At 38.2% G+C, this 22,279-nt stretch overlaps 1 protein-coding gene across 3 annotated transcripts in view; it reads left to right on the top strand.

Annotated features, from left to right (window-relative positions):
• Nucleotides 1-22,279, top strand: part of FAF2 (Fas associated factor family member 2) — a 97,271-nt gene that overhangs the window by 51,530 nt on the left and 23,462 nt on the right. For all 3 annotated transcript variants that reach the window (XM_037823047.1, XM_037823048.1, XM_037823049.1), the window contains exon 2: nt 13,979-14,047. In XM_037823047.1, coding sequence (XP_037678975.1) covers nt 13,979-14,047 — 69 coding nt within the window. The remainder of the gene's footprint in view (nt 1-13,978; nt 14,048-22,279) is intronic.

Raw genomic sequence — 22,279 nt, 5'->3', positions numbered from 1 at the left:
GTACCTATGGTTAAAAGCCAGTGAGTTGTAGAGTTAGAATGAAGGATTGTTGAAGTCTCTGGTGTCTCTCTAACTTTCCAACAAAGTTCAACCACTTATTTATTCCACCTATTCTAATTGCTTGGATAAAGGGTATTGTGGGTTTCTTTTGGGATATGTTCATTCGTGTGGTGTTTCAATGTACATTCAAGTCTACTTGAGAATTTGCCTATAAAATATCCATTCTTGTGTAACTGTCATATGGGTCTGGTCAACTATCAAATATTTTAGAATCTAGATGTGGGTATGGTTATCTCAACACAATTTGATCAGATGTCCAGTGATGGTCTAAACCAGTAGTTTCCCAAGCTGATTCTAAGGGAGAACTCTTCAAGAGAGGTTAATAATGTTCTTTAAAAAAAAAGCTCCTATGTGAAGTTTAATTTTCTTTTCTTTTTTTTTAAACTAACGGCAGGACCTTGCAGAGCCTTTAAAAGATGTATTGTGAATTTTCAAAAGGGAGATTTGGTGTACAGTGTTTTCCTGTCTTATGACCCCAGATCATTTTGTCTCTGGAGCAAAACCCTACCAATGTGTTTGTTGATCTTGGGCCCAAAGGAGAAAAATTTGTATCCATCTGTTCTAGTTTGCTAATGCTGCAGAGTGCAAAACACCAGAGATGAACTGGCTTTTATAAAAAGGGGGTTTATTTGGCTATACAGTTACAGTCTTAAGGCCATAAAGTGTCCAAGGTAACACATCAGTAATCAGGTACCTTCACTGGAGGATGGCAAATGGCGTCCGGAAAACCTCTGTTAGCTGGGAAGGCACGTGGCTGGCGTCTTCTCCAAAGTTCTGGTTTCAAAATGGCTTTCTCCCAGGACATTCTTCTCTAGCAAGCTTGCTCTTCTTCAAAACGTCACTCACAGCTGCACTCTGTTCAGCCTCTTTCAGTCAGTACATTTATATGGCTCCACTGATCAAGGCCCACCCTGAATGGGCGGGGCCACACCTCCGTGGAAATATCCCATCAGTTATCATCTACAGTTGGGTGGGGCGTATCTCCAAATCCAAACATTCCAACTTAATCCCCACTATTATGTCTGCCCCACAAGATTGCATCAGAGAATATGGCTTTTTCTGGGGGACATAATACATTCAAACTGGCACACCATCTAAGGGCTGTTATCCAGCCAACAGTGAATAGGTACGGTGAAGACAGAAGGGACCAAGAAATGAAGACTGGACATCTTGGTTCTGCCACTCCACTGCCATGTGACTTGGGAAAGTTCGTTAAATTTTCTATGCCTGTTCCCTTTTTTGCAAAATAAGGGAGATGAATTAAAGATCTCATAAGTCCCCAATCTATCGTTGCTATTTTATGTGAAAATTAGAAAAATTCCAAATATTTTATTCTCAACTGAGCAAAAATTTTGCTTTTGAAATTCTCTGAGTATTTATGACAACTTTTTGTTTAGTAACATGAATTTGAGTTACCAGAGACATTTGGTATAGGAGAGAGCCTGATCTTTGGAAGTGGTCAGTCCTAGGTTTCAATCTCAGCTCCACCATTGTCATTATCTGGATATTCTTAGATAAGGTACATAACTTCTCAGATCCTTGGCTTCCCGGTGGTGAAAATGAGGACAGTGTTTGTGTTTGTTTGTGTGTGTGTGTGTGTGTGTGACTTTTTCTTGTTTGTTTTTTTTTAATTTTCAATTCACTTTTATTGAGATATATTCACAAACCATGTAGTCATCCATGGTGTATAATCAGTTGTTCACAGTACCATTATATAGTTATGCATTCATCACCACAGTCAATTTTTTAATATTTCCATTACCACACCAAAAAAAATAAGAATAAAAATTAAAGTGAAAAAGAGCACACAAAACATCCCATAACCCCCATCCCTCCCAATAATTCATTTACTTTTGTCCTCATTTTCTACTCATCTATCCATACACTAGATAAAGGAAGTGGGAGCCAGAAGGTTTTCACAATTGCATGGTCATACAGTGTAAGCTATATTGTTATACACTCGTCCTCAAGAATCAAGGCTACTGGGTTGCAGTTCATCAGTTTCAGGTATTTCCTTCTAGCTATACCAATACACTAAAAACTAAAAATGCGTAAGAATAACCTCCAGAATGACCTCTTGACTCCATTTGAAATCTCTCAGCCACTAAAACTTTATTTTGTTTCATTTCTCTTCCCCCTATTGGTCCAAGAAGGTTTTCTTGATCCCATGATGCCAGAGCCAAGCTCATCCCCGCAAGTCATGTCCCACGTTGCCAGGGAGATTTGAGGACAATATTTTAAAAACTAGAGAGAGATAAGCAAAGGATGATTGTTAAGGTAAGGCAGGATTCATTCGTTTTTTTATTCCAACATTTCCTACAGTTTACTGGGCACTGCACTGGGTCTTGGGGATATAGAGAAAAATAGGTTCTCTCCTCAAAACAAATTTCCTTTTAGAAGAGAGAGCTTTTCTGCCCGCTCCCTTCCTTACCCCAGCGCTGCTTTGGGCGCTGGACGCTCACTCCAAGCTCTGGGCTCCTGCCCAGCCAGCACTGCTGCCGCCACCCCCTCCTTCCAGTCGCCATCTTGATCATCTCCCGGGACCTCATCAGCCATGATGAGATGTTCTCTTGACATTTACAAGATCTGGGAGCTCGCAGACGGCTCTGCCTGGAAGTTGAGGGGAAGATGGTCAGAAGGACAGAGAAGCATTGGTGGAAGTGCTTCTGCCCAAGGCCCCAAGGGTGAAGGTACTGAAAGCACATTCATCACCGGTGTTGATAGTGTCATGAACTGTCTACTTGCAGGAAACTAGCTTCACAAAAGAAGCCTATAGTAAGTACATCAAAGATTACCTGAAATCAAAGGCAAACTTGAAGAACAGAGACCAGAAAGAGTTAAACCTTTTATGATGTGGGCTGCAGAACAAACCAAGCACATCCTTGCTAATTTCAAAAACTGCCAATTCTGTATTGGTGAAAACATGACTCCAGATACTATGCTTGCTCTCCTGGACCACCGTGAGGATGGTGTGATCTCCATGTATGATTTTCTTTACGGGTGGTTTAGAAATGGAGAAATGTGAACAAACTTGGCAATTCCTACCTGTCATCATAACTGGCTGCTGCTTTTCATCCACATAATACCAGGACTTAGACAGATGGACTGATGCCATCTTGAACTCTTCATTTATTTTTGACCTTGATTTATTTGGAGCCGGAGACATTGTTTTTAAGAAAACATCTCATGTAGGCTGTGTAGAAATAAAAATGCATTTAAATTCATTTGAGAGAATACTGCTATACAGTATAAGATTGTCTTCAGATAATGTCCACAGTTAACTTACTTCTGGGGCTGGAATATAAAAACAAGAATCAAAAGTCTTAACTTCTGAGTTGAAGGTAGGAGACCATGTTCATAGATAGCAGTGTCAATATTTGAAGTGGATCTTTATACATTTCATCATCTACAAACAGAAGTAGTTAACTCTGGAAGAGTTTTACCGAAAGAATAAAAGAGACTATAATACAAGAGAGAGAGAGAGGGGTGGGGGAACCTGTTTTGTTCAGAAGAAATTAATTTGAAACCTGTCTCTGAAGTTATTAAGTAACATTCCCTCTACTACTCTGTTTCACTTGTCTTCAGAAGTGCTGTTAGCCAAACTATACGTTACTGCTGAGTTTCAAAAGAATTGGTAGCAAGGCTAATGCTGTGTCTCTAGCCAAATCTGCAGTATTCTTTCGTTCTGAACAAAGCTTGCATTGCATAACTCACATTGGCACTGAAAAGGGAATGAATATTGGCGTGAGACATATTTAGCTTTTGACTCAGATTGAAACCAGCCCTATCCAGTGTACACTGGAGTAGTCCTTTAGAAATCCACTTTGGCAATATGTATCAAGAACTTAAAAATATGCTTATTCCTTGACCCCCAATTTTAACTGAATCCTAAGGGAAAAAATCCTAAATACAGAGAAACAGAAATTGTTCATCAAAGTACTTTTTTAATAGTGCAGAATTGGAAGCAGTGGTAACAGCCATATATAAATTATTGTAACCAATTGTAATATTATATAACCACTAAAATAATTATAAATATTAGTGCACAAGAGAACAGTCTGTAACTGAGTGTTCAAAATTGAACATATCTGGGACTGAACAGTCTCAACAGAGAAAAGGAAATAGAGATGGTTCCCCAAACCTTAACTGTATGCAGCAATTTGGGAAGTTGGGCTGGTACTGGAAAAAGTTGGGTAGAGAGGTTGGTTCCCAAGCCAGGAGAGGAAATACAGAAGAAGAGTATGAAGCAGGAAAGGCAAGGATGAATTGGATTCTCAAGAAGCTTACAGTCTAGAAGTAAAGCCCATTAACTAGTTTCTGCTACGGTTAAAAAAAAAAAAGTTTTGAAAAAGGAGGCTGAATCACAACCCTTAAACCTTTGGAGGATGAGAACTGGAAGGAAATATATTCAAGTGTAGACCAGTTGTATTAATTAGTAGTTGGGATCACAGGGAATAGCTCCATCTCCCATCTTTCTCTAGTATTTAAATTTTCTTTTAACTAAGGTATAGTAGGTTTAAAAGAAAAATACAAAGCTGAGAGGGAAAAATAGAAGCACAGGTAGCCATTCCTATCGGGGTTATGGATGCAATTGTTTTCAGTTTGTGCTGAATGAGTTCAGCATAATTGTTTGTTTGACCTTTTGGTTAGAGCACTAGAAGTTATCCTGCTGGCTGGCATTGAGATCAGGCAGTCCATTTCCACACGGTGCATTTAGCATCATGGTGTAATAAATAAGAATGTATTCATCTTTGCATTCATTTTTGTTTGGCAGTCTGGTTCCACTTTTTTTCTCTATTCTTTTAAACATTTTCCTTTTATCATGAACAAATTGTTTCTCACAAGGATAAGCAAAATTATTTCAGCAGTTTTGCTCATTCTTGGTAAATGACACAGTCATCCCGTTTGTCCAAGGCTATGAGTCCACCTTAGTATTTCTCTTCCTCATCACCACGCATTTAATCTATCCTCCAGTCCTTTTGGTTCCCCCTCCAAAATACAACCCAAACGGGTCTGCTGCTTTCCCTTTTCACTACTACCGTCCTATTCTAAGATTCCCTTCTCTTTCCCTTGACTTCTATATAATCTCTTTGTTGGCGTCTTGTTCTCTTTCGTGCCCTCTTCAATTAAGTCTTTGCACTGCAGTCACAATGACTATCTTTTTTTCCTTAAACTTTTTATTTTGAAATAATTTCAAACTTTCGGAACAGTTGAAAAAATAATACAAAACCTATACAGGGAGCTCCAATAATCCCCTCCACCACTAAACACCCGGATCCACTAACTTGAACATTTTGCTGCATTTGCTGGATCATTCTGTCTATCTCTGTGTATTTTTCAAGCATTTGAGAGTAGGTTGTATACATCATGCTCCTTGAATACATAATATATCCACCTAGGTTTCCTAAGAAAAAAGATATTCATTATGTGTTAGGTTTCTCCACTGGGAAGAGAAGAGACCAAAACTCAATGAAAGGAGCTTTATTGTGCACCGAATGCAGGCAGGCTGAAGCCTAAGATGGCGACAGCCCCGAGAGCAAGGAGAGCGGTAGGGCTTATATAGGATGGTTGTTGGCTGGAAGTGCTTTGTCCCCGGAAAGGAAGCTGGCAGATCTAGGCTAGCAGTTTCTCAGTGGCTACTTTGGGGGAAGGGGATAGCTGGCAAGTACCATTGGCTGGCTTGAGAGTGAGAACTGGGGAGTGGGGACTTGGGAATCAGAAAGTTTAAAATTTTAAACATTATTGCAAACTTGCAGAATTCCTAAGGGCGGGGATTGGAGGGTGGGCCATGGCTCATTGCGGACCTGCAGAACCTCCAAGGGCGGGGGTTGGGGTGTGGCTCGTCGTGGACTTGCAGAATTTCTAAGGGCGTGGGGTGGGGTACTGCCTAACAGTAACCACTTTAAATACAGTTATCAAGTTCAAGAACGTTAACATGGATACAAAGCTTATAGTCTGTTTTGCAGTTTTTTCATGTGTTTCAGTGTCCTTTTGGGCCTTTTCTCCTCCCGTATTAGACCCAGTGATTGTATATTGCATTTGTCATGTCTCTTTAGTTGTTCTTTTATTTTTTTAAATCACAGAAGCATATTCAATGTAAACTTTCCCTTCTTAACTTCACCCAAACATACCATTCATTGGAATTAATCACATTCACAGTGTTGTTCTACCCTCACCAGTAAACATTACCAGAACTTTCCCTTCACCCCAGACAGAAACTCTTCACCCACTGTGCATTAACACCCCAAATACCAACCCCCCAGCCCCACCCCTGGTAACCTGTACTCTATTTTTTGTCTATGTATTTGCATAATCTTGTTTTATATAAGTGGAATCATATACTATCTGTGCCTTTGTGTCTGACTTTTTTCACTCAATGTAATGTCTTCAAGGTTTGTCCATGTTGTGTCATTTGTATTAGAACTTCTTTCCTTTTTATGGCTCATTAATATTCCATTGTATGTATTGCTTCATTTTGTTTATCCAGTCATCTGCTGATGGACATTTGTGTTACTTACACCTTTGGGCTAGTGTGAACAGTGCTGCTATGAACATTGTGTGCAAATATCTGAGTCCCTACTTTCAGTTATTTTGGGTTCATGCCTAGAAGTGCAATTGCTGGGTCATATGATAGTTTTGTTTAACTTCTTGAAGAATTGGCAAACTGTTTTCCATAGTGGCTGCACATTTTCATCAATGGTATACGGTGTACTAGGGTTCATATTTCTCCACATCCTCTTCAGCACTTGTTATTTTTGTTCTTTTTAGTTGTTGTTTTTTAAATGATAGCCATTCTAGTGGATGTGAGGTGGTATTTCATTGTGGTTTTGATTTGCATTTTCCTAATGGCTGATGAGCATGTTTTCATGTACTCGTTGCTCATTGTATGTCTTCTTTGGAGAAGAAGCTCTATTGGAACCCTTTGTTTATTTGGGTTGTCTTTTTGTTGTTGAGCTGTTCATTATTGCTTTATTTTGTTACGAAAATTGCTTAAGCTTTGGTCACTTAGTTAGGTCCTGGGTCTCTTTGACATTCTTCCATCATTGTGGGGGTTTATTTTGTTTTGTATTTTGAACACTTCCTTACTTCTGGCACTAAAAGATACTCCAGGCTCATATTGTATGTTTTACTTCCCCAGTCTTAGAATTCTCCAAGAAGGCCATTTCTCCAAGAAGACTTCGTTCCTTTTATTGAAAAATGGCGTTAGAAACCAAGTTCTAGGCACTAGGCATGCTTGCTACTGGCATGTTCTGCTCCTAGACCCTCTCAGCTAACAGAGCTAGGACATACATGTGTATATACTAATCTAAATATTTCTGTAGTTATCCATCTGATCTATGAGAAGCTAAATATGAGTTGATACTGATGTCTCCAGTTCTATTCCATTACCACATGGATTATTCTAGTCTTCTCCCTTTGGTTATCTTTAACCCCCCTACTCCAACAGTGAGAAACCTGGCTGCTACCATCCACCAACTATTTACTTAATTGTTCATTTCTGGTGCGCATATATAGTGGTTTCAGAATTGTTATCACGTACCCCCATGGGAAACAACTTTTATCAACTAAAGGGCAGTCTTTATGTGTAATTCCTTTTACTCATTTCCAAAGTTACTTAGGTCTGCACCTTTCCCCCACCCCCTTTAGTGAGGTGGTGTCGTCTGTTTATACATTTATAATACAATTAGAATATTTTGACACAGTCTTTGTTCCATCTGGGATTATCTGACCTCCTAAATAATTTTTTTTTAAATGTACATACAGTAAGGTTTGCTCTCTGTGAAATTCTGTAGGTTTTAACAAATGTATAGGGTTCTGTTACCATCTGTCTCTGAGTTTTTGCACTTGTAGTCCTTCTAAATGAAATACTTTTCCTAAAGATCTTCTCATGGTTGGCCCCTTATCTATTTTTAATAGATAAATAGATAATAGATAAATGGTAACTTGTATATAACACAAAATTTCCTATTGTAATCACTTTTATGTGTACAATTCCATGATATTATTCACAGTATTGCACTACTGTCACCACCCTCCTTTACCAAAACTGTTTCATGGCTCCAAACAGGAATTATGTATCCATTAAGCAATAACTTGCTATATGTCCCACCCCCATAATCTGTAATCCACTTTCTGTCTCTATGAATTTGTCTGTTCTAGATATTTCATAAAAGTGGAATCATACAATATTCAGTCTTTTGTGTTTGGCTGATTTCACTCAACATGTCTTCACGGTTCATCCATATTGTTGCATGTGTCAGAACTTCATTCCTTTTTACAACTGAATAATATCCCATGATATGGATATACCACATTTTATTTATCCATTCATCTATGATGGACACTTGGGTTGCCTCCACCTTTTGACTCTTGTGAATAATACTTGATCCCTTGTCTTTTATTCAGATCTCTGTTGAAATGCTATCTCCTTAGGTCTTCCTTGAGCACCCAATCTAAAGGAATCCCCTATCTTAAAATTTTGTTCATTTATTTACTTAGTGTGTGTGTGTTGGAGGGGGATATTACTTTGGTCAGTCTCCTTCTATTAGGATACAAACTTAATGAGTTCAGGAACTCAGGGATATCCTGAATATCTAGAATACTAGTTGAGTGAATATTTATTAATATATGAATAACTAATCCCATTCTAGGTGTGTCCAGCATTGTTTATTCCTAGTACATGCTTTTAATACTGATTAGTAGTGATTAAAAGCAGGCTTGTTCAGTTAAACTTCCAGTTTATCCTGCTGGAAGTGTTTTGCTTTCAAATTAGGTTAAGCATGTCAGTCTATTAAAGATGTGTAATTGCTCTGATTGTTCTCTCCTACAATGTGTATAACCCTTATTTTTAATAAGTGACTTACTTAGAATTGTACATTAATATTACGGATTTCCCTCGCTGGCTGTAGATTAGAATCAGATGAGGAGGTTTACCAAAAAAACACTGATGTCTGGGCTCCATCCCTAACTTACTGATCTCCAGGGAAATTCTGCAAATTTGTGTATTTGCAATTTGGAGTCTAAAAACCCTAGTTTATTAATATACAATGAGGCTTTGTCATAATGTCTAGAGGGTTTCAGCTTGTAGCTCTGCTTACTGAAGATTATACAGAAAGGTCTTTTTAACTTGGAATGAATTTTTCTTTAAATATTAAAAAAAAAAAAAAATTAGCCCATACTACATACTAGGAGCTGGGGATTATTATAGATGAATCACAGACACTGCTCTCAGGAAAAGTATAACCTTTAAGAGGGCTGTAGAATGGATGTAAAATTATTATAATAGAAGGTAGACAATAATAGGTGAATAAGATGAGGTAGAAAATGATTTTGGCCTTTAAAGGAGAGGTTGTGATCATTTGCACCCTGAAAAGAAGGTAAGAATACATACAGTGCAAATCTTAAGAGAATGCATATGGGAGAGGAGGAACCCGGGATATCCCATTCCCTGCAGTGGGCTATAATGTAGGAAATTGGGAGTGGAGGGAGGGGATTTACAGGCCAGAATGCAATAGCCAAAAAGGGGAGGGACCTGAAATGGTCAGGAACTAAAGTTCAGACAATCCAAGCTACCAAAGCCAGTGGTTCCTAACAGAGTTCTAGGAACTGTGGCACAAATCAGTGATACTTGAGATAGTTTTAGATGGTATTAGTGTTCATGGCATCAAATAATATTGATTCACATAGTGAGGAGGTATTTCCACCTCACTTTTTCTTTACTCCTTCCGATTGTCTCCTTCGAGGGATGGCAAACTATATAACCCATAGGTCAAATCCAGTGGATATTTTTTTTCTTGCCCACGTGCTAAGACTGGTTTTTACACATTTAAATGATCGGAAAAAAAAATTAAAAGAGGCATAATATTTTGTGAGCTGGTGAAAATTATATGATATTCAAATTTCAGCTTTTATAAATATTTCTAAAGTTTTATTGGAATACAGTCACAGTCATTCATTTATGTATTGCCTGTGGTTGCTTTCATACCACAACCAAAGTTGTAATAGTTGTGACAGAGACTGTATGACCCGTAAAGTCTAAATTATTTGCTGTCTGACTTTCTACAAGGGGAAATCTGGTTGTATCTGGGTATTAGATGAGATGGAAATTTAGTGAAATGGAAAAGTGAGTAGCACTGACTGAAAACTGCAGATTGTAGAACAATATCAAGACAATAGAACTTTATTTTTTATTTTTTTTTACTTTTTTTATTGTAGAATGTAACATATATACATAAAAGTGACAACTTTTCAAGTGCAGTTTCACAAGTAGAGAGCAAATTTCAAAGAATATTATAGGTTACAATTCCACAGTTTCAGTTATTGCCTTATTATGAAGTATAACATATATACAAAAAGATAATATCTTTCAAAATATGATTTAACAAATAGGTATACAGGAAATTTCTGAAGTCATTATGAGTTACAGTACCATAGTTTCAGTTATTTCCTTATGGTGTAATACAACATATATACAGAAAGGTATAGCTTTCAGATTCCCATTTAACAAGTAGCTATAGAACAAATTTGAAAGGATCCTATGGGTTACAGTTCCACCATTTCAATTCTTTCCTTCTAACTATTCTAATACCCTTACAACTAAGAAAAAGAACATTATATAAATATTCAGTATTTATAATCCTTTGTTAAATTCCATCTTGTCTGTTGCTACTCTCTCCTCTAATTCAGTCACTTTCCCAATCTTCAGGGATGTCTAGGCATCCACTCTAACCTGTTTGTGTTGGAAAGGGCTGTCAATTTTATGAGCAAAGGGGACATGTCTAGTTGATGTTCCTGGCTGTCATAGGAGCACTCTGAAGGATCTAAGTTTCTGACGAATAAACTTAGTGAGTGAAACATTTATAGAGTCACAGATAGGGATCCAGGCGTCTTTAACGTTTTCGGGACTACTGTTGACTTGGGCCTATCATATTGAGGTCTTCTGGCATATCTAGGTGAGGCTTGCATAGGAATAACCTCCAGGACAACCTCCTGACTCTATTTGAATTCTCTTAACCACTAAAACCTTATTTTGTTGCCTTTCTTTTCCCCCTTTTGGTCAAAAAGCATTCTTAATCACTCAGTGCCAGGGTCAGGCTCATTCCCGGAATCCATGTCCCACGTCGCCAAGAAGGCACATTAATCTTGGGGTCCTATCCCATCTCTGGGGGAGAGTGATGAATTTATTTGCAGAGTTAGGCTTAGAGAATTGTCATTTGAGCAACAAAAGAGGTTCTCTGGAGGCGACTTCCAGGCATAATTACAGGTGAGCTTAGCCTCTTCTCTCCAGCCATTAGTTTGACCTGAGCAAGCCTCAATATTGAGGGCTTGACTGTTCACATTGCGTATGTTATATCCACGATAATCCATCCATATCTCACATTATAATCACTTAGTTGTACAATCCTCATCACTGCATTTTAAACAATTCTCATGACCCAAAACATGTCGTAGCTCTTGTCAGCCCTTAATTATTTGTCCCTAGTATTTGTGTAATACTAGTATGGTATTCCTATTAATTATAGTCCCTAGCATGCAATATGTAGATTTTTCCCATATACCCTTCTGTTGTCAATTCTCTGTGCTAGTGTCATACCTTAGAAGTCTATTATGCAAGCTCCTATTTATATTTGCGGTGCTGATCTGTGGGAAACATGCCTTGACACAAACCCTTTCATTCCTGTTCACCTTCAATACAGCTTTGATACTTAGAATCCTGTTAACAAACAATTGTCATCTCTATTCATTACCATACCTTTGAATTCACCATCATTAACATATCTGGACATACTCGATTATCATTTTCCCTCACTAGATACTATCTATCACTAGGTCCCCAATTTTCTTATAAGACATTGATTTTACGTTGTTCAGATAGTTCATAGAAGTGGTAACATATAATATCTCTCCTTTTGTGTCTCAGTTGTTTCACTTAGAATGGTTTCTTCAAGGTTCAACCATGTTACCATATGTTTCAGGATCTTGTTGCTTCTTACTGCTGCATAGTATTCCATCCAACATATATACCACATTTTGTTTATCTACTCTTCTGGTGAAGGACAGTTGGATTGTTTCCGTCTGTTGGCAATTGCGAACGATGCTGCTGTGAACATCGGTGTACAAATATCTGTTCATGTGACTGCTGTCAAATGTTCTGGGTATAGCACTTTAGTTTAAAAAAAAATACACACACACACTCAAGCACAGAGAAATACCCAGAATATTTGGTGATCTCTAGGTGGTATATTGTGAAAATTTTATTTTTAAATTCTTGTCTATATTTTTAATTTTTAACATTGCATATGCACTAATTCTGTAATAGAAGTTTTTTGTTTGTTTTCCTACACAATGTGACTATAAAGGGATAACACAAAAGAGTTTTTGGGTGGGTGATGGAGCTGTTGTGTATTCTCAGTGAGGTGGTGGTTACATGAATCTATACATATGTTAAAATTCATAAAACTGTACACCATAAAAAAGAAAAGTTGACTTTACTGTATGATAATTTTAAAAATAAAATTAAAACAACATAAAATAGGTTACCTATTAGGAGTGAAGTGGAGGGAAAAGAAAATTCTAATTTAAGTCTATATAAATATTATTTGACATTTTTGTAATAGTCTAAACAGTTAAACATTTGTTAGAGTTTACATACTACTTATATAATCTCAAAATACAGTTGTATACCTAAAGAACCCAAACTTCAGTTTTTATTTTTGTTTTTTAAGCTCTGGCAAGGATATCCAGGCCAAATTAAACCCCTGATATAATACAGAATTAAAGTAGGACCAGTCCATGGTCACAGGGAACAAAATCAAGGCAAGAACCTTGCTTGCCTGACTCATCAGTTTAGTGCTACCAGATTCTTGCCAGGTAGACATCATTCCCTTTCTCTTGTTGCTGGTTGTTGAGAGAAGTTTCTTGAGGATAGAGACTGCATTTATTCATCTTATATGCCTTGGACATAGTAAGTAATACACAGAATAGACATGTGATAGACATTTGTTGAATAAAAGATGGATGAATAGATTTAGTTTTTGTATTGGACCTTGAAAGAAGGCTAGGATATAACTTTGTGGAGACTGCACCAGAGATGTACACGTGAACAGTTAGATTTGTTGAGTACTGAGCATCTGAAAGGAAATAGTGAGAAAATAAGCTAGGTTGGGCCACATTATGGAAACGCTTAAATGCCAGGCTAAGGATTTTGGCATTTGTTATCCAGTCAACTGAATGGTTTTAAGCAGAGCAGTAACTCAGACAAAAAAAGGAAAAAAAAAAGTGAAAAAGATTCATAGGAGGGAGAGAAATGAAAGCTTCAACAAAGATGCTGACTGTGAAAATGGAAATGTGGCCACAGATGTAGGATAGAAAACAAACTGTTGGAACTTGATTGATGAAATACAAAGTTCAATTGATAGGATACTCAGAGATGAGGCTGAGGTTTCAAATATCATCTTTATCTAGATGTTTTGGAGAATGGTGAAGAATGGTGGTAACAGGTAGTTGTAAATGATGAATTTGAAGTACTGGTGGTACATCTTCATGGGAATCTTGAATAGGTGTTGTACATGTGTTGCTAAACTTCAGAAGAGATGTCGGATCCAGAGATTAAATTAGGAATCATCTGTTTAGGAAAAAGTAGTTGAAGGCTGAGGATTGCATGAGATTGCCAGGGAGGGAGGTAGAAAGAGATGTAACAATCAAGGACACATCTTAAGGGAAATTTACGGTTAGAGAGATGGAAGAAGAGCCAGAGAAGGAGCTATATTATCAGAGACAAAGTAACACCGGGAAACAATCCAAGGTTTCAGGCAATTCATAAGCATTGTATTCATAAGTTTTCTGTTAGGGGTAAAAATGCCCACAAATGTACTGTTGGTTTTTCCCTAAGTAACCTCTTGTTTATCCTTCTTTTCAGGATCTGACTGGCATAGAATCTATGGACCAATGTCGTCATACCTTGGAACAGCATAACTGGAACATAGAGGTATAAAAGAATTCATTCTCAGCTTATTTCTTTTTCCCCGGTGAGAAAGAATTAAAAGATATATATTTTTCCATAGCAGGCATCTTTTCCCTCAGTGGTTTTTTTTTTTTTCCACAATTACAATTCGTTAATCTTTAAAAATAAAGATATGGAAAAGGAATATGATTGAAGTTTTTTTTATATTATAAAGCCATAGGCAACCATATCCCTCAGAATAGCTCCCGCCCACCCACCACCACCCCTTTACTTTTTGTTAATGGCTCTTTGGAAAAACAGTTTCAGCCAGCATTGTTTTTGCACCATTGATACCAATATTAGTGAAGTGAGAAAAGCAATTTTTTTCTTGTGGTAAAATAAATAACATACATGTGCACATAAAAGTCATCCATTGATGGACACTTGGGTTGTATCTGCCTTTGGCTATTGTAAATAATGCTGCTGTGAACATCAGTATACAAATTTCTGTTCAAGTCCCTGCTTTCAGTTCTTTTGTGTATACCTAGAAGTAGGATTGCTGGGTCATATGCTAATTCTACACTTAATTTTCTGAGGAACTGCCACACTGCTTTCCACAGTGGCTGTACCATTTTACATTCCCACGAGCAGTGCATGAGAGTTCCTATTTCTCTGCAAGTTGCCAACACCTGTTGTTTTCCTTTTTTAAATAATAGCCATTCTAGTGGGTATGAGGTGGTATCTCATTGTAGTTTATTTGTGTTTCCCTAATGGCTAATGATGTTGAACATCTTTTTATGTGCTTATTAGCCATTTTTATCTCTTCTTTGGAGAAGTATCTATTAACATCTTTTGCCAATTTTTTAGTTAACCTTTTTGTTTTTTTCACTGAGGAGTTGTAAGAGTCCTTCATATATTCTGGATTCTAGACCCTTTATCAGATATGTTTTCCAAATATTTTCTGCCATTCTGTAGGTTGTCTTTCTACTTTCTTGATAAAGTCCTTTGATGCAAAGTTAATTTTGTTGAAGTCCAGTTTATTTTTTCTTTTGTTGCTTGTGCTTTTGGTATTATGTCTCAGAATTCATTGCCCAAAGTCCTGAAGACATTCCCTATGATTTCTTCTTAGAGTTTTGTAGATTTAGCTCTTTATTGTTGATCCCTTTGGAGTTAATTTTTATATATGGTGTGAGGTATAGGGGTCCACTTTCATTCTTTTTTTTATTTCAGTTTTATTGAGATATATTCATAAACTATACAGTCATCCACAGTATGCAATGAGTTGTTCTCAGTACCATTATATAGTTGTGCATTCATCACCACAGTCAATTTTTGAACATTTTCATTATCACACACAAAAAATAAGAATAAAAGTTAAAGTGAAAATGAATACCCAAAACATCCCTTACTCCCATCCCTCCCTATTATTCATTTGCTTTTTGCCCTCATTTTTCTGTTCATCTGTCCATGCACTGAATAAAAGGAATGAGAGCCACAAAGTCTTCATGATCACATAGTCACACAGTATAAGCTATATAGTTATACAGTCATCTTCAAGAATCAAGGCTACTGGGTTGCAGTTCAACAATTTCAAGTATTTCCTTCTAGCTATTCCAATACACTAAAAACTAAAAAGGGATATCTATATAGTACATAAGGATAACCTCCAGAATGAAATTTCGACTCTATTTGGGATGTCTCAGCCACTGAAAGTTTATTTTGTTTCAGTTCACTTCTGCCTTTGGGTCCAAGAAGGCTTTCTCAATCCCACGATGCCAGGGACAAGTGCATCCTCGAGAGTCATGTCCCACGTTGCCAGGGAGATGTACACCCCTGTGAGTCATGTCCCACATGGTGGTGAGTGCAGTGAGTTTACCTTCAGAGTTGGCCTAGAGAGAGATAGAGGCCACATTTGAACAACAAAAGGGATTCTCTGAGGGTGACTCTTAGGCACAATTTTAAGTTGAGTTAGCTTCACCTTTGCAGTAAGAAACTTCATAAGGGCAAGTCCCAAGATTAAGGACTCGGCCTTCTAAATTGGGTAGCCCCAAATGCTTGTGATAATATCATTAATTCCCCAGGTTGGGAAATTTAATATTTCTACATTTTCTCCCAGTCTATCAAGGGGGCTTTGCAAATACATTTTTATTCTCTGCCCAAACTATCGGGGCGTCACGCAAACCTGTACAAATCAACCAGATTTCACTCTCTATTCAACATTCCATGTAATTATGTTGTTTGAATAAACTGACTATACAAGTTAAATTATATAGTGTGCTCCAAAAATGTAGGTTTTGCACCTAATAAACATATTTTCCTTTGGTCTCACACAGAATTTGAAGTTTTAAAACACCGTCAATATTGTCCTTTACTCTTTAGTCTGATTTACCTTAGTCCTGGTTATGCATTCACCACCACTGTCTATATGAGGACATTTCCATTTCTTCCACAAAGAAAGAGGAAAAGGTGAAAAAAGTAAAAAAAAAAAAGACAACTAAAAAGCAACAAACGAAAAATAAAATTAAAATAAAATACAATAAAAAAGTCAGACAAGACCACCAATGCCAAGAATCCCATACCCTTCGCTTATATCACCCTTTTATGGACATTTAGCTTTGGTATATTGCCTTTGTTACAATTAATGGAAGCATATTACAATGTTACTGTTAACTATAGATTCTAGATTGCATTAATTATATTTTTCCCCAATACCACCCCATTTTTAACACCTTGCAAAGTTGACATTCATTTGTTCTCCCTCATGTAAAAATATTCTTTTATTTGTACATTTAATCACAGTCATTGACCACTCTAGGTTTCACTAACTTACACCATCCCAGTCTTTATCTTCTATCTTTCCTTCTGGTGTTCTACATGCCCCTAACCTTCCTCTTTGAACCATATTCACAGTCATGTTTTTTAGAGTACTTACAATATTGTGCTACCATCACCCAATATTGCACTATCCATTTTTGTATCTGTAAAATCAATCCTGTTTAACCTTCTGTACACTTCAACATCAAATGCCCGATCTTTATCCTCTTTCTCTGTCCTAGTATCTTCATTTCTACACTCTTCTCCATACCCCTCTCTCCTGTCTTTTCCTATCTGTCTGTAGCACTCCCTTTAGTATTTTCTGTAGAGGAGGTCTCCTGTTCACGAACTCTGTCAGTGTCTGTTGCACAGTGTTAAATAACAGTGGTGACAGCAGTCATCCTTGTCTTGTTCCCGATCTTGGAGGGAAGGCTTTCAGTCTCTTGCCATTGAATACTATGCTGGCTGTAGGTTTTTCGTATGTGCCCTTTATCATACTGAGGAAGTTTCCTTCAATTCCTACGTTTTGAAGTGTTTTCATCAAAAAAGGATGCTGGATTTTGTCAAATGCTTTTTCAGCATCTATTGAGATGATTGTTTGATTTTTTCCTTTTGATTTGTTAATGTGTTGTATTACATTGATTGATTTTCTTATGTTGAACCATCCTTGCATGCCTGGAATGAACCCCACTTGGTCATGATGTATGATTTTTTAATATGTCTTTGGATTCAATTTGCAAGTATTTTGTTGAGAATTTTTGTGACTATATTCATGAGGGAGATTGACCTGTAGTTTTCCTTTCTTGTAGTGTCTTTACCTGGTTTTGGTATTAGAGTGATGTTGCTTCCTAAAATGAGGTAGTATTCCGTTTTCTTCAATGTTTTGAGTTTAAGTAAGATTGGTATCAGTTCTTTCTGGAAGGTTTGGTAGAATTCCCCTGTGAAGCCATCTGGCCCTGGGCATTTATTTGTGGGAAGCTTTTTGATGACTGATTGGATCTCTTTGCTTGTGATTGGTTTGCTGAGGTCTTCTGTTTCTTCTCTGGTCAGTCTAGGTTGTTCATGTGTTTCCAGGAAATTGTCCATTTCCTCTGCATTTTCTGGTTTGTTGGCGTACAGTTGTTCATAGTATCCTCTTGCAATTTCTTCTTTGACCCACTGATTTAGGAGTGTGTTAACCTCCAGATATTTGTGAATGTTCTAGGTCTTTCGTGGTTATTGAATTCTGGTTGCATTCTATTGTGGTCAGAGAATGTGCTTTGAATAATTTCAATCTTTTTAAGTTTATTGAGGCTTGTTTTTTGTACAAGTATATGATCTATCCTGAGAAAGTTCCATGAGCACTAGAGAAGAATGTGTATACTGGTAATTTGGGATGTAATGCTCTATATATCTCTGTTAAGTCTAATTCATTTATCACATTGTTTAGGTTCTCAGTTTCCTTATTGGTCCTCTGTCTGGTTGATCTATCTATAGGAGAGAGTGGTGTATTGAAATGTCCCATGATTATTGTGAATACATCTATTGCCTCCTTTTGTTTTGCCAGTGTAGGTCTCATGTACTTTGGAGCACCTTGATTGGGTGCATAAACATATATGATTGTTATTTTGTCTTGGTGAATTGTCCCTTTTATTAGTATATAGCATCCTTTGTCTCTTATGACATTCTTTCATTTAAAGTGTGTTTTATATGATATTAGTATAGCTACCCCTGCTTCCTTTTGGCTGTAGCTTGCATGGAACATTTTTTTCCATCCTTCCACTTTCATTCTCTTTGTGTTGCTTGGGTCTAAGATGAGTCTCTTGTAAACAGCATATTGATGGTTAATATTTTTTAATCCATTCTGCCAATCAATATCTTTTAATTGGGGAGTTTAATCCATTCACATTCAATGTTATTATTGTGAAGGCGGTTCTTGACTTAGCCATATTATCTTTGGTTTTTATATGTCAGATCTTTTTTTCCCCTCTCTGTTTATTTCCTGTAAGTTACCCTTACTAATACTCTTCAGTTCTATGCCCTTCTCCAGACCTCTCTCTCTTGTCTTTTTTTCTCAGCCGGGAGGGCGCCTTTTAGTATTTCTTGTAGGGCAGGTAGGTCTCTTGTTAACAAATTTGTTTTGTTTGTCTGTGAAAATTTTAGACTCTTCTTCAATTGTGAAGGAGTGCTTTGCTGGATAAGGAATTCTTGGCTGGCAATTTTTCTCTTTCAGAATTTTAAATATGTCATACCACTGCCTTCTTGCCTCCATGGTGCCCGCTGAGTAATCAGTAGTTAGTCTTATGTTGTTTTCCTTGTATGTGGTGAATTGCTTCTCCCTTGCTGCTTTTACAGCTTTCTCCTTCTTTTCAGTGTTTGACAATTTGATCAGAATATGTCTTGGAGTGGGTTTTTTGACTTTATTCTATTTCGGGTTCATTGGGCATCTTTGATTTGCATGTTTATGTCATTTAGAAGGGTTGGGAAGTTTTTCCCAACGGTGTCTTCGAATACGTAGACACGTATTCGAAGAGGGTGTCTACTCTTCACCCTCTGGAACACCAGTGAGTCTTATATTTGTGCTCTTCATGTTTTGCACCATTTCTCTGAGATCCATTTCAAATTTTTTGACTTTTTTCACCATTTGTTCTTTTGTGCTTTCATATTCCGTCATTCTGTCTTCGAGTTCGCTAATTCGTTCCTCTATCTCTTCAAATCTGCTGTTGTGTGTCTCAAGAATATTCTTAATTTGATCAACAGTATCTTTTCTTTCTATAAGGTCTGCTTTTTTTTTGATACACTCTTGTAAATTCTTCTTTAAGCTCTTAGTGTCTTCTTCATGTCCTTTGTGTCCTGATCCATGACATTGATGTTTGTGTGTATTTCTTTGATTAATTGTTCCAAGTTCTGTGTCTCCTCCGACTTTTTAATTTGGATGTTTGGGTTATCCATATCTTTTTGTTTCTTCATATGCTTTATAATTTTCTGTTTTTTGCCTCTTGGCATTTGCTTATCTTGATAGGGTTCTTTTAGGATATGCAGGATTATTTGAACATTTATCCATAATTTGGCAGAGCTACAGGTTGGTGGAGTGCACTTCCCCTGACCTACCAGCTGATGGCGTGCTGCAGCTAACTCCTGCCCTCAAACCAGTTGTCCCCCAACCTCATCCATGCACTGAGTAGGAGTCCAAACCATGTGGAAGTCCAATCAGTGCACCACTTTTCCATGTGTACTGGGGATTGCCAGCCCTGTGGGGTGGTGGAGGGCATGCCCTGTGCAGTTTGGCAGGCAGTCTGCTCAAGGACACAGTGGTCCTGGCTGTTCCTGGGGTTGTGGGTGTAGTACTCTGGCTGTAGACTTGCGCATCTCACCTTCCAGCTCAAATGCCTCACAGTTCCTGTCTGCCATTGTATTAGTTAGGGTTCTCCAGGGAAACAGAATCAACAAGGGCTATCTACAAATATAAGATTTTCTCACACAACTGTGGGGATGCACAAGTCCAAATTCCATAGGGCAGGCAGCAAACTGGCAACTCCAATGAAGATGTTTGATGAACTCCTCAGACAGCAAACTGGCAAGCTGATGAAGGTGTTCGATGAACTTCTCAGGAAACGCTTCACTGGCTAGCCAGAGAAGTGAATGTCCTCTCCTTCTCCTCCTTGAAAGTTTTCAACTAATTGGATTAAAGCCAGCTGATTGAGTTCTTTCATTGTGGAAGACACCCTGTCGTTGATGTGATCTGTCACAGCTACAGTCAGTTGACTGATGATTTAATAAACCTTCTGGTTTATTAACCAGCCACAAATGTCCTTGAAGTAACAGTTAGGCCAGTGCCTGCTTGACCAGACACGTAGACACTGTCACCTGGCCAAGTTAACACATGAACCTCACCATCACAGCCATGCACCCTCGGGTCCCTGGGATTGGGGAAAGGCTCCAGGCACCTCAGTGTGGCACCCCCGCCTCTAGGCTGTTTACACCGTGAGCTTCCGTGGAGGAAGAGTGGATGCCATCACAAGGCCAGTAAATCCCGAATTCTCTCAAGGAAGCTCTTGGCCTCGGGACTGTGAAGGGTTGTCTCCCCAGCCAACTGCCAAGATGGCTGCAAGGGGCTTGGAAAGCTTCCCCCTTTCATTCCTGTCTCCCCCCTCCAATCACCAGTTCCTGGCACGGGGGTTCTTGGCTGACATTCTGCGAAGCGTTATCTCCCAAGCCACATGCTGAGGAGGGTGCCTGGGTGTGGAAGGCTGCCTTCCTCCACGCTCATCTGCCAGCTCCAACCACCCATTCCTCGGTGGCATTCCAGTCCAAACACTCACCAACCTTAAATGCAGTCTCTCGGTTTCTCCTAGTACACACCCACTATGGGTGTAGAAGTCCCTGCCCAGCCAGTGGAACCCTGGGACTGCTGTTCTGGAGTGCTTTCTGTCCTTTATCTAGTGTTTTTCACAAAGGAGACTTTTGCTCTGTCTCTCCTAATCTGACATCTTCACAGAACTCCCGTCTTTGGCGTTTGACACTCTGATTAGTAAGTGTCTTGAAATAGGTCTATTTGGATCAATTCTGTTTGGGGTACGCTGCGCTTCTTGGACCTGTAAGTTTATGTCTTTCATAAGAGTTGGGAAATTTTCATTGATTATTTCCTCTATTATTCTTCCTGCCCCTTTTCCCTTCTCTTCTTCTGGGACAGCTATAACACATATATTTGTGCACTTTATGTTGTCATTCAGTTCCCTTAGCCCCTGTTCATATCTTTCCATTCTTTTCCCTATCTCTTCTTTTATGTCTTGGATTTCACATGTTCTGTTATCTAGTTCAGTTATCTAGTTATCTAGTTCAGGATTTCAGATGTTCTGTCATCTAGTTTAGTTATCTAGTCATCTAGTTCAGTTATCTAGTTCTGTGATCTACTTCTGCCTCTCCAGGTCTGCTGTTGTGTGTCTCCTCTGTGTTTTTTATCTCTTCTTTTGTGCCTTTCATTCTCATAAGTTCTGCCATTTGTTTTTTCAAGCTTATAAATTCTTTCTTATGATCACCCAGTGTCTTATTTATATACTTCATGTCTTTTGTCACATTTTGTTTCAACTGGTTCATTTGATTTAGAAGATTTGTTTGAACATCTTTAATTAGTTGTTTCAACTCTTGAATCTCAGTTGAGGTGTTTGTTTGTTCCCTTGACTGGGCCATATCTTTGAGTTTCCTGGTGTGGCTCATGATTTTCTGCTGTCTAGGCATCTGATTTTCTTGATTAGTTTATTGTGGAGGTTGTTTTCTCTCTCTTGCCTTGGGTTTTCTTATTGGTTTTCTTTGATCTCTGTATTTCTTTGTTTCTCTCGCTGTCCAGTTGTCAGATTGGCTCTGCTGCCAGTCTTCTCCCCAAATCAGGCAGCCACCATGGCCTCCCAAAGGGATGGTAGGTAGGCACTGGGCACCCCGGCATGTTCACTGTGTGTGGTAATATAGATTTAATGGCTTCCAGTG

The sequence above is a fragment of the Choloepus didactylus genome (genome assembly GCF_015220235.1).
Source record: "Choloepus didactylus isolate mChoDid1 chromosome 11 unlocalized genomic scaffold, mChoDid1.pri SUPER_11_unloc1, whole genome shotgun sequence".
In the NCBI taxonomy this organism is placed as follows: Eukaryota; Metazoa; Chordata; class Mammalia; order Pilosa; family Megalonychidae; genus Choloepus; species Choloepus didactylus.
The sequence above is the reverse complement of the archived record's forward strand: the minus strand, read 5'-3'. Positions and strand labels throughout refer to the sequence as shown.